The sequence below is a fragment of the Colletotrichum graminicola genome (assembly GCF_000149035.1).
Source record: "Colletotrichum graminicola M1.001 genomic scaffold supercont1.34, whole genome shotgun sequence".
In the NCBI taxonomy this organism is placed as follows: domain Eukaryota; kingdom Fungi; phylum Ascomycota; class Sordariomycetes; order Glomerellales; family Glomerellaceae; genus Colletotrichum; species Colletotrichum graminicola.
The window spans coordinates 218,307-230,369 of NW_007361038.1; the positions used below are offsets into that span (position 1 = coordinate 218,307).

Sequence of the window (12,063 nt, forward strand, 5' to 3'; positions counted from 1 at the left end):
CCCTTCCATCATCAAACCGCCTGTCCTTTCTTCACCACCCTTTATTTCTTTACCGTTCGTTTCGTTTCTTCCCCTAGAGGGCTGGTTCATACCTCTTTGTCTCGATAATCCATTTTACTTTTCCCCCTCAGACCCGCTTCCATTCCTTCCTTCCTTATTTCAACCCCTTGTAGGCCTCTCACGCGCTGGTCCCGTAACCTACCTTCATTACAATGGCTTCCCGTATCTTTACCGCCGGCCTCTTCGCCGCCTCCGTCTCCCAGGTGCTCGCCTCGTGCGCCTACGGAACGCACATTGACCCCCGTGCCGAGGGTGGCAAGGTCAAGGTCAACAACTTTGCTTACACCGGTAGCACCGTGAGTACCAACACCCTCTACGCCTCGCCAGGCGCCCTCCCCCCCCCAAAGACTAACAGCATTTGATAGGGTCCCCTGAACTGGGTCGCTCTGGACGCCACCGCCAACGCCCTCTGCGCCACCGGAACCACCCAGTCCCCCATCGACATGGTCGCCGGCGCCTTCAATGTTATCCCCGGCAGCTCCATCAACCTCGAGATCCCCGATATGGCCGAGGGAACCGAGTTCGAGAACCTTGGAACCACCGTCGAGGTTATCGCCAAGGGCGGATCGATGCAGGTCGCCGGCAGCAACTTCACCCTGCAGCAGTTTCACTTCCACTTGCCTAGCGAGCATCTCGATTCTGGAAAGAGCATGGCCATGGAGATGCACATGGTCTTCGAGGGCGCCAACCAAGAGATTGCCGTCATTGGCACTTACATCGACCTGGAGCGGGGTGCCGCCGCTGCCGCTCCTGTCGCAGAGGCCCCCGTCACCGAGGGTGCTGCTGGAGGAAATGCCACCGTCGAGCGCCGCAGCAAGCTGTCACGCCGTGCCGCCGCTGGTGCCGCCGCTGGTGCCCCCAAGGCCATCCCCCTGATGGGCACCACCCCTCTCAAGGTCGAGGCCGAGGCTGCCGCTTCTTCCAACCTGCTCGAGACCGTTTTCTCTTCCCTCGACGCCATCAAGGAGCCCGGAACCGTCACCCAGACTGGCGCCCTGAACATGCAGGAGGTTGTCAGCCTGCTCTCTGCCGGCAGCTTCCAGAGGTAAGATGCCGTGTTTGACCCCTTTCCTATGTGCTCTGTCACTAACCGTGCTTCAAGCTACATGGGTTCCCTCACCACTCCCCCCTGCAGTGAGGGTGTCCAGTGGCTTGTCTCGACCCAGCGTCTCATGGTCAAGCCCGAGACTTTCATCGCCGTCCGCGATGTCATTGGCTTCAACTCCCGGTTCCCTCAGAACACCCTTGGCCAGGAGAACATCCTTCAGGTTGCCCAGAAGACCATCGCCGGTGCCAACATTGCCAACCCCGTTGTTGCTGCGCCTGTCGCCGCGGCACCTGCCGCCAAGGTCCCCGCCGCTGAGGCACCTGCCGCCGAGGTCCCCGCCGCCGAGGCACCTGCCACCGAGGCCCCTGCCGTTGAGGCACCCGCCGCTGAGGCTCCCAAGGCTGCACCCGCTGCCGGCCATGCTTAGATCACCAAGCGCTACCGACGACGATCGCTAGCGAAGGAGTCAGCGTCCGGATGGGGCTTTGAGGCTCCCAGCACAACAAAACGAACCAGGACATATGACGATCATTGATACCTGTTCTGATTTCAACTGTAATCTAATGTCATGATGATGGGCGAAGAGGGGGGGCTCCCCGCCAGAAAGAACCCAGGTGCAGCATGTACGGTGAAAACAAGGCTACTACTATGTCGTCAGGCACTACAAATTGGCCTAATCTACGAGCAAAGTTTGTACCTGGGCATATCTCTATTCTTTGTTTGCGCCTATTAGCCACCAGGGGGTGACATGGACCTATCAATGATTGCCTTTTAACGCCTGGTCTTGCAAATCCGGCAAGATGACTGATGTTCCAGACCTCTCAGGCGAGGGAATAATGAAGTCGGTTAGCAAAACAGTTGTGGACGGAGGGCAGATGCCAGTCCGTGGTGGGAGAGATACCACGGGGTTCCAGAGTCCCGATGCACCATAGTTCAATGAGTCAAATAAAATAGTAATGATCGGATCAAGGAGAAGAGTTTGTTCGTCTGTGCCCAATCACCTGGCCCTCGGGGAATCAACAGCGCAAAAATCATCTTGCAACGCTTTTGAAGAACCCAGAGCGGCGGTCGACGTAGTACATGTCGATTTGGAGGCGACAGTCTGAGGTGGAAAAATGAAAAAAAAAAAAAAAAAAAAAAAAAAAAAGAAAGTGCCGAGATATTGGGGGGGTTCCAAAGAAGATGGGAATCAACTTCCCGAATATGCAGCCGCGATGAGGCTTCCCTCCCGAAACGGCATCGTTTAGCCAAGATATCCCAAGGCCACGGAAATAGCAGCGGGATGAATGCGTTCTCCCCCCCCCCCCCCCCCAATACCCCTCCTCCCTCTTGTCTCGCCTTATTAGTCGTGTAGGAAACCAAGACATTCTTTTCTTTCTTTCTTTTTTCTCTCTTTTCTTCTCTTCTAAAAATTCTCCGGGGCACGGGTAGTATGCGCCCACGAAGGTCCCGTGGGCTTGGCGGTTTTCCCGTCTTCTGTCGTGGGGCACGGAGAAAAGAGAGATAGGGACAGGGAGAGGCCGCCCCCATGCCCGACCCCTCCTGCTCTCTTCCTCGCTTTGGAAAACACACGTCTGAGTCGTTGCCGGCAGGGTAGCGGCAGGGAAGTGGCATGGTAATAGAGAGAGAGGGGGGGGGTGAGGGAGGAAGAGAACCGCGAGTCGTGGCGGCACAGGGCACGCCATACGAGACACTCACGCACGCATACACGTGCTCGTACACACCGCCGCACCGTCATATCCCAGCCGTCCGTCCAATTTCTGTCCCGAGGGCATCTCGAGTCGGTCGGTTCGGCAGACAGCCGAGGCGTGAGGGGTGGGCATGACGTTGGGACTTGGTTCTTGGCGTTATTGATTCCGTATTTTTCTTTTCTTCTAAAAGGGTACTTATAAGGCACGCACACAGACTGACAGAGCTTACGCGGCGCTCTCTCGTCCTGTGACGAACGACGACCTGTACGGTGTCTCATGCGTGGGGTGTAAGACAAAACGCTCACCTTTCGGGAGACGCTGCGCGTTCCTGGCTCTCTCTTTGCTTTGAAGGGTCGGCCTTTTGAATACACACACACACACACACACACACATATATATATATATATATATATATATATATATACTCAGTAACAGCGGCGGTAGATTTGGACGACTGTTATGACGGGGTGGGTTTTATGGCCTCCCTGAATCGGCCTGCCATCATACGCCTGAATTTCCTCTCGCACCATAGCCGGGGCCAGACTGGCTTTCGCGCTCTCTCCTCCTCATCGTCCTCGGTGCAAGGTTTCGGAACTGAGATGTGAGGAAGGAGGGGGAGGTGGTCGGTGTTCACGCGCCGCCGGGTTGTGCGCAAATCACTCTCCAACGCTTAAACTCACAGGGTAGCCCCGCTCTTCCGTCCATTGTATGATTGCCTAAACGGAGCGGCCGGGCTGGCGTCGAGAGGGCTTTATAGTAAGGTTTTAAGGTTACTGGGTGACAGGAAGGCTGTGTGTGTCTGTGTGTGTGGGCACGTGGGCGTGTGGATGTGAGGGATGGGCTCAGCCAGACAGCTGGTCCTGCTTTTCTTCGGCGCCGAAGGGCCCGGTGAGGTGGGAACCGAGGAGGTTTAGTACTTTGTCTCGGCGACGAATGGTGTGTCTTCCGGAAAGGCGCTTTGGGGGGGGGGGGGCTCGGGAAGGTGGCTAAAAGACGTCCATCCCCGGTGAATTCGACAGATTACCTCCATCTGGGTATTTCGTTCGAACAGTCGTCCAACTCGCAGTCATTAACCCCCCTGCTACGGCCACCACCGCCGAATGATCCCCGGGACGAGCGAATAGAAGGAGAATAGGAGACATTTGGCGAGACGGTGAGAAGGTAAATGCTCGGAGAGGTCGTCAAGCTCTTCGCAGCGCTACGGGGTACGGCGGCGGGCGGCAGGCAGCGGGTCGCTGGTGGACTGAGCAGTTTTGGATGGCGCCCAATCCGGAGCAGGCCAGACGGAGAAGGCGATATGGGAAGAAGTCGAGGAGGGGGGAGGGGGGTAGTATGGAGGGGTCTTTGGAAAGGGAGTTGGCGAAGTTGAGGCTTCACGCCGGCCGACGCGTATCCACGATTGGTATATAAGGGGGAAGTGAGGTCGAGGAAAAGGGAGGCATCGTCTAGCACACTTCTCTGTCCTCTGTCTGATAGAGCCTACTTAGCAACATTCACTTCTGGCCTTTGTTGTCCACAAAAAACATGCCCCCCGAGACCTCTGGCATGACTTTCGCCTCAACACGCGCAGGATGGTGTGAACAGCTAGAGTTCGCCCTGTAATACTTGCAGTCAACAGTACCCCAAGAAAAAGAGGGAAAAAAACTAAAAAAAAAAAAAAAAAAAAACTGAAAGAAAAAAAGAAAACCTTTCAATGTGGCTTGCTCTGCGCCGAGGTCACGCGCGCGTCCTTTTTGTTGCTGAAAAGAATTCATGTTCCTTTGGTGAACCGGAGCCCTCGTGCGGGGGTTCCATGGAGACTTCCCACTCGAGTGCGTATATGCGTACCGACCAATCGAGTCTAGCTCTAACGGGCCCCACCCGGCGGCGGCCGGCATCGGCAGCTTCGGTAGAATCGGGGACCAGGGGAGGGGGTACAAAGGTGAAGGTGCAGAGTCGACGTCGACGGCGTCGTCTAGCGCGCAGGCGTGTGTGGGTTGTGGGGGAGTAGCATCGGTCATGGGAGGCGCCGTTTCCGCAACGGTCTGGAACCTTTTTTTTGGCTCCAACTTTCATTCACATGGGCGCGCTGAGTTGGACGTTGACGTTGATCCGCGTGGGAGGGTCAGTCAGCCCTGCATGCAGCAGGATACAACCCTGTTCCGGGGGTCATTCGGACTCGTAGTTGCTTGGTTGTCGCTGGTTTGTTCAAGATACCGGTAAAAAGGTCTCGAGATAAAGCCTCGAGTTGGACGGCTTCCAATTTCTTTGTCGCTTTGCCAGCGGGGGAGGGGGGAAAAAAAGAGGAAGAAGAAAACGAATCGACGACCATGTTCATCCCGTGACAGCCTTATCTTTTTTTCTTTTTTCACGAACTCGGCCACGTCATCGGCGGGCGAGACCGAAGGGCCCCTCTCTTCCTCCAGATCCCAGTGCCGGATCCTGCACAAATAGAGGGGCGCCGCCTCCCTTCTTGTCCGCCGCCGAGGTCTGTTGTCCCTCCAAGTCCTTCTCGAGACAAGAGTCGGGAAAGGCGAACCAAAAAAACAATAAACGATGCCCTTCCCGGTCCTCTCCAAAGAACCGTTTCCCCAACTCTCCCTCTCGGCGGCGGGCCTCGTCGCCCTCGCCGACCTCCAGACCATCGCCAACCGCACCGCGCTCACGGGGACGTCCTCCTGGTTCGACGCCCTGGTCCTCGCCCCGGGCCTGCACTACCAGCAGGCGGCCGACGGCGTCGCAGGGAGCGCCGTCACCGCCGAGACCTCCTCGGGGACCCCCGGCATCTTCGGCACGCAGGCGCTCCCCGGCGGGCGGAGGATAGACGTCCGGGTCACGAACCCGGGGATGCTTCTCTTCCTGTCGCGGCTCGGGGTCCGGGATACCGAACTTTTGTTCTTGACCAGGAGCTAAGCCTTGTCCGAACATGTGATAGTGAAACTCCCGGACATGCGTCTTACGTGCTAACAACCTGGAAAAGGAGGATCATCACCCTCGACGTCGGCACCCTCGGCAGCCGGGGCCGGAGGCGCGGCCGGGCCTTCGCGCACGACGCCGACTGGGAGTTTGAGCGCGCCAGCCACCTGCTCTACCTCACGACCCCGGCCCTTACCTTCGCGGCTCTGACAATCATGGTCTTGCTAGCGGACTGTGAGTGCTCCGATCATCCTCTTGACGAGGAATTTCTCATCCCCCCCTTCCCCCTTAAAAACCCTCCTCCAGCCTCCGGAAGGGGACTCTTTTGTGCTAAACGTCGTAAACCAGGGTGGGGTCTCTCCTTGATCCTGGCTCTCATCGCCTCCCGCGTCCTCAACATCTACGTCATCAAACAGCGCACGCCCCCGCCCCCTCCCCCTCCGCCGCCGACGACTGTGTCGTCGTCGTCCGCCGCCAAGCTCTCCGAGTTTATCGTCCCGCTCTCGCCGACGCTCAAGGTGCGCATGCGCGGCCCGGCCGCCGACCTCGCCGCCCTGACGACCGATGCCTGGCTCCTCTCCAAGACGGCCGTGCAGGGCTACCTCGAGGCCGCGGCGAAGCTGGTCGTGTACATGGTGGCCGTCTTCAGCGGCAACGTCTCGCAGGCCGGGAACCTCGTGCTGCTGGTGCTGCTGCTGGCCAGCGCCGGCCTGCTCGGGCTGAGCAACGGGTTCGTCACCGGCGTCCGGGCCCGGGGGCGCGTCGCCAGGGTATGGAACGGGGACGGGCACGGACCGGCCGCGAGCCCCGGGGGACCCGGGGTAGGCAATCGACAGGACGAGGGGAACGGGGCCGGCGCGGTGGATTGGGACGCGCAGGTGGGGAGGATCATCAGGGATCCCTATCCTTTCGAGAGAGGCGTCGAGTATTCGTAGCATGAGGAAGGGAGCCTGGGCTAGGCGTTAGGCCAAGTTCGTCATCATAGCAACAAGGCACTGGAAACAGCGGCGTTGTGGTTGATGAGGAAGGAAAACAGCCGAGGGGGTGATCCAGCAAACACACGCAGTTCACCACCGCGGCACGCCCGCCTGTTGAGGTGCTCATCGAACCCGACAAGCTCCTCCAGAACCTGCGCGTTGCCCTGGCGCCTGCTCCTCAAAGTCACAAGGGACTGCACACGAAGTCGACCTCCTAACAGGACATGGACCCGCGTCCGTCGACCGGGACCGAACGCAGCTGGTCCTGCAATGGCATCTCCAGTCAACCCCTATCCTCCGCCGCCGCCGTCCCTGTCATTCCCAGCACACGTTGCCACAACGACCACGATGGCGGCGTCGGCGGTGGCGCCGACCTGCAACAATGCCAATTCATCTCCGGTCCGGCCGCCGGAATGGTGGGGGGAGGAAATGTCGCGAAGGGACCGCGACTGGGGCACGAACCGAGCGGTGGACGTGACGTGTTTCACCGCCACGGAATGTTTACGTTACCTCAGTGGTATGCATGTCACCCGCATGGAATGCATGTCACTCCCTGAAATGTGGACGTTGCCCCCGTGGTATGTATGCATGTCACCATGGAATGATACATCACCACCAAAGCGACCATCTCTTCCTGGAGGGAGACGGGCAAATCTGGACTAGCTGCGCGGTCGTAAAATAGTCCTGGTGAGGAGGGGAAGCCTTTCGACTTGCCGGAGAACTAGCCGTTCCGGGGCGCGAACCCCGACTCTTGTTTCGGTCCATTTACCCCGTCGTTTTCGGAGGACCCTCTAGTGGATTTTGCCCTTGTCCGGGGCTCCGGGTGGACGACGTTGGATTATCGTCAGAGTTTCTCGGTCCCGCGTCGTCGCGGTAGGCAGCGAACGGGTGCGGCGGGTATGAGGGTTTTTCTGCAAAGACCTTTCTGGGCACGCTTGATGTTTGTCGGTGAGAGAGATTCGAGCGCCCCGAGTCAAAAGATCCCCATGAGAGGCTTGAGCAGCCGGGTAGGGGGAAACAACAAGACGCAGTAGACGGGTGCCCGCGCCCTCGTTGCCGTGTTGGTGGCTGTCATATCAGTTCATCGACGGACGGAGGACAGCGGCAGCAACCGACATGGATCAGAGACAAGAATACGGTGCGGCACTGGGCCCTCAGGGAGGGGGTTTCCTTCTCTACCTAGACCACATTACGCTCAGGCAGTAACCTCTAAACCGAAAAGGCATTCATCAAGTTTTCCTTTCTTCCATGAGAATCCCGCGCCTCTGACCTGCTTCCCATCCACTCCTCTACTCCATGCCGCCAGAGACTTGTACAATAAGTCGAGGATGAAAAAAAATCCAAAGAGGGTATATATACCAAAAAACCAGACACGTCGCGCGCTATTCGCCCTCCCCCCTTTTCCCTTTCTCATAAAGGCTTCCCGTATGTCCTCCCTCTACAAAAACAACGCTTGTAATACGATATAAAAGTTATAACAAAAGTACAGGAACAAGAAGAAAAAAAGACCGGCCATGCTGTAGTGGTATAATGGAGGGGGGAAAATACTGATGTTATTACATGGACCGGTCACTCGTCAGCGCCTCCTCGCAGCACCGGACAATCTCGCAGAGGGACCGTAGCACGAGCGGGTCCACGTCGCTGGTCGCGTCTCCCGCAATAGGGCCCTCGGCCGTCCCCTCGGCGCGCAGCGTCGTGACGAGCCGCGCGATGCACTGGTGCAGGCCGAGCTGCAGCTCCCGCAGCGACACGTCTGGCGCCGACTGCGCCGACGTCGTTGCGGCGGACGTGGCGCGTGGTAAGGATGGGAGCGGGGGCAGAGGCGGCAGAGACGGCGCGGGATGGGTCGATTGCCGCGAGGCCGCGCGCAGACCGAGGAACATGCTCGACCGCTTCCGCAGCGGCCTCGGAGGCGCCGGCAGAGGGATGGCTTCGTGCCTGCCGCCCTCTAGCCCGAGCAGCGTCGCGGCCTTCCTGGGGATTGGTTCCTCCGTGCTAGCAGGGCTCCCGGGGCTCAGGGGCCTCGCTATCGCTGCGGCGCCGTGACGAAGGTTCATAACCATAGGTGCGAGGTAGTTGTACACGATAATGTGCGCGTAGAGCGCGTCGCAGAGGTAGTCGGAGCCGTGGGGGAAGATGCTGCGAATGCGGGACCACTGGGGCGGGGCGAGTGTCGTGGTCGAGGGGGCCATGGTGGCAGGGAGGTCGACGTTCGAGGAGTTGCGGGAGCAGCAGCGGCGGCTAGCGTTGTTGTTGTAGTTGTTGTTGCCCCCGCTGCTGTTGCCACCCCCCAAGTTGTCGCTGCTACCACCCACGTTGTCGCCGCCACCGCTGTTGCCGTGATTCGACGCCTTGCGGGAGGACAGCCAACGCCAGCGTTTGGGCGAAGTCGGGGGGGTATCCGGGCGGAGTGACCCGAGCGGCGGCTGGCGGACCTTGCGGGAGTAGCTGCGTATCGTCTCAATAGAGAGGCTGGAGCAGAGGAGCATGGTCTCGGGGAAGCACGTCACGGAGACCCGGATGGACTCCATGACGTTGGGAGGTAGGGGAATGCGGCGGCTCTGGTCGTCGGAGGGAGGCGGCGGGATGTCGATGGGGTCCTCGAGCCATGTGTACGAGGTGCTCACGGAGGACCTCGGCCGGGATCGGGTCTGGGTCTGGGAACTGGAACGGGACCGCCGCGTCGGGGTAGTGACCGCACGCGAGACGCCGGAGCGGGAGCCCGAACGCGGCGTCACAAGCAGAGGAGGGGCCAGGCCCGGGGGGGGAACAATGTCATCATCTGCGTCGAGGTAGCGGAACCACGGCTCAAGTTCCTCCTTGAGATCGGAGATGATGGAGCTGCGGTCCGCCGCCGGGACGACGAACTGATCTGAGGCGTGCGAACGCGCACGACGGCGGTTGGTGGCGATGACCTTGCGGGCGTCGTCCGTGAAGGAGACGCGATGGTTCAGGGACGAGCAGCGGGTGGGGACGGCAATGTCGACGGGGTTGAAAGAGTGCAGCGAGTGGTTTTGGTGCGAGTACGGCGCCTTGCCGGCCGCCGTCGTCGGGTTCCCATGCAGACTCCGCGCACGGCTGGCGGGCCGCGTGTAGCCCTCAAACGGGTTAGACAGCTCGCGGGAGGTGACGGCGGCGTTAGCGCTTCTGGCCCGTTGCGGCGATGATTCGTTAATCGAACGGTCTCCCAATCGGGATAGTGGCCGCACCGGCTTCAGAGGCGTTGTGACGGGCGATTGCGCCAGGCTCTTGCCGAGTTCGGGGTGATCGGCGGGGGCCTCGGGCTCAAAGTCCATCCAGCTCCTTGGGCTGCCCTCGACACCGGCCCCAAAGGAGACGACACGCTTCTGAGAGGAGGCCGTCGGTGGGGGCTGGCTCGAGACGGACAGGGTGGTGTCGGCGGTCAGGACGGACTGCTGGCGGATGTGCGGCGACTCGGCAGCGTCGTCTTCGACGTCGTTGCCGGCCATGCTGAAGGAGTCGCCGCTCGAACTCGAGGCGTCGTCGGATATGTCGTGCTCGCTCGCCCCGCTGGCGGAGCTCTTCTCGTCGATGGCGCCCAGTGGTTGGAACTGTGGCACGCTGTTGGGGTGGCAGGGCGCGCCGAGGACGGTCGGGGGCTCGGCACCGCCGGGCCAGTCATCTTCGTCGGACGCGAGGGCGGGAGAGGGCGCACCGGCCGTCATGTTCTTGGCGGCAAAGATGAGGCTCGAAAACTCGAGGTCCTGGGCCAGCAACTCCGGCAGGTTGCAGTCCATGGTCGGTTCCGTAGCTTCGGCCATGGCGCCGGCTCGGAGGCGAAAACGGTCGGCCTGATATCTCGGGGAGGTGGCGGAGGAGATGAAGATATCGGCCTGCGACAAGGACCGACGATGGCGTCGGTAATAGGAGAGGTTGTGATGATGGCGGCGGTGAAGGTACTGGTGGTGGTGCTCAGGTCGAGACTCAGCTCGCGGCGACGGCGAAGAAAGGACAGTATGATGATGGTTGGCGGTCGGCTGCGAGGCGGAACTGCAACTGTAACTGGAGCAAGGACTTGGGCTGGAGCTGAAGCTGAAGCTGGAGCGGGAGCAAGGACTGGAGCTGGAGCTGGAGCTGGAGCTGGAGCTGGAGCCGGAGCTGGAGGGCAGGGTCAGTGGCAAGAGGTTTTTCATGCTCCGGACGGAGCGTACTCGTCTCAGGGCCAGCGAACGGGATGCTTTAAAGCTAGTTGGAGAGATGATCCTTGCAGGGGGCGCCTCTTTCTCTTTTTTGTGTGGGTCAGGGAAGGGAGCTGGAACGTCTAACGCGAACATGGGGTGCATACCACATGGGTTGACGCTCATGCCATTGGACGACCTTGTTGGAGAAAAGGGGAGAAGGTTCAAACCAGGGAGGGTGCGCTGCTATCGACCTCGCCTGGCCGGGGCCTGTTGGGATGGCCAGGGCAGAGACGACAGGGAAAGAGATGGGGATGGGATGGAGATGGAGATGGGGGAGAAGGGAGGCAGCGTCGCAGTGTGCTGGTTGGTGTACACACTCGGATACCATGTATGTGCAACACAATGCTCCAGTGTGAATGGACACCCAGAGCCCGTGGGCGGTGGGCACAATACTGAGCAATAGGGCAGAGCAGGAGCCTAGCTCGCTACCAGGGACCAATGGTCCAAGTCCGCCGTCTCGTTGTTGAGTGCTGAGTGCGAGGAATCCGAAAAATTAGATAAATCTGTTTTTGTGTGTGTTCCGGCCCGGCGGCTCCCCAATCTGGGAAACGGAAGAAGGGGTTCTCGGGGAAGGGGGTGGAGAGAGAGAGAGAGAGAGAGAGAGAGAGAGAGAGAGAGAGAGAGAGAGAGAGAGAGAGAGAGAGAGAGAGGTTGGATGGGATCGGATTACTCCGTAGACAGATCAGAAAGGCAGGCTGAGAGGAAATGGGTTCCGCCTTGAAGGTGACGTCCAAGAGTGAGATAAACGAGAGTTGTGCTGCGTTGCCTGACGGGGGGGGGGGGGGGGGGGGCACGTGTCGTTGTGAACGTGATACTCGGGAATCGCAACCGAAATTATATGTTCTAAAGTGTTGACTAGACAACCTACGCACAAGTATATGGGCAGTAGCATCCAGACATGAAGAGCCCCATAGCAAAAGCCCGGCCGGCCACCGGAATCCTCCCGGCGGTTTACCCGAATCACTTTTTGAACCGGTATCGGAGGGTTATTACACATATGGTGTCACAAAGTGGCAAATCATCCTGCGGAAATGTATACTATGGCTGGACTAAACTGGCACCTCCTTTTTTTTTTTTATCAAAACACAGTGGCTGTTCCGAACTGGACGTTTATTCACCGATCGTTCGCGCCGGCAACCGCACCACGAGTGGTTAGTCAATCCCTGCTATGCTTGTAATGTGCGCCAATC

At 59.4% G+C, this 12,063-nt stretch overlaps 4 protein-coding genes across 4 annotated transcripts; 2 read left to right on the forward strand and 2 right to left on the reverse strand.

The window, feature by feature from the left end:
* Positions 1-212: 212 nt before the first annotated feature.
* Positions 213-1,535, forward strand: GLRG_07845 (tat pathway signal sequence; the record flags this gene model as incomplete). Its single annotated transcript, XM_008098530.1, has 3 exons — positions 213-356; positions 426-1,105; positions 1,163-1,535. 3 exons carry the CDS (start codon positions 213-215, stop codon positions 1,533-1,535), a joined length of 1,197 nt encoding a protein of 398 aa, XP_008096721.1.
* A 3,799-nt stretch (positions 1,536-5,334) lies between these two features.
* GLRG_07846 (uncharacterized protein) lies at positions 5,335-6,629 on the forward strand (the record flags this gene model as incomplete). Its single annotated transcript, XM_008098531.1, has 3 exons — positions 5,335-5,672; positions 5,759-5,928; positions 6,043-6,629. 3 exons carry the CDS (start codon positions 5,335-5,337, stop codon positions 6,627-6,629), a joined length of 1,095 nt encoding a protein of 364 aa, XP_008096722.1.
* A 1,598-nt stretch (positions 6,630-8,227) lies between these two features.
* Positions 8,228-10,453, reverse strand: GLRG_07847 (uncharacterized protein; the record flags this gene model as incomplete). The annotated part of the gene is made up of 1 exon (XM_008098532.1): positions 8,228-10,453. One exon carries the CDS (start codon positions 10,451-10,453, stop codon positions 8,228-8,230), a length of 2,226 nt encoding a protein of 741 aa, XP_008096723.1.
* A 163-nt stretch (positions 10,454-10,616) lies between these two features.
* Positions 10,617-10,996, reverse strand: GLRG_07848 (uncharacterized protein; the record flags this gene model as incomplete). Its single annotated transcript, XM_008098533.1, has 2 exons — positions 10,617-10,790; positions 10,844-10,996. The coding sequence occupies 2 exons, from the start codon at positions 10,994-10,996 to the stop codon at positions 10,617-10,619; spliced, it is 327 nt and encodes a 108-aa protein (XP_008096724.1).
* Between the last annotated feature and the right edge of the window lie 1,067 nt (positions 10,997-12,063).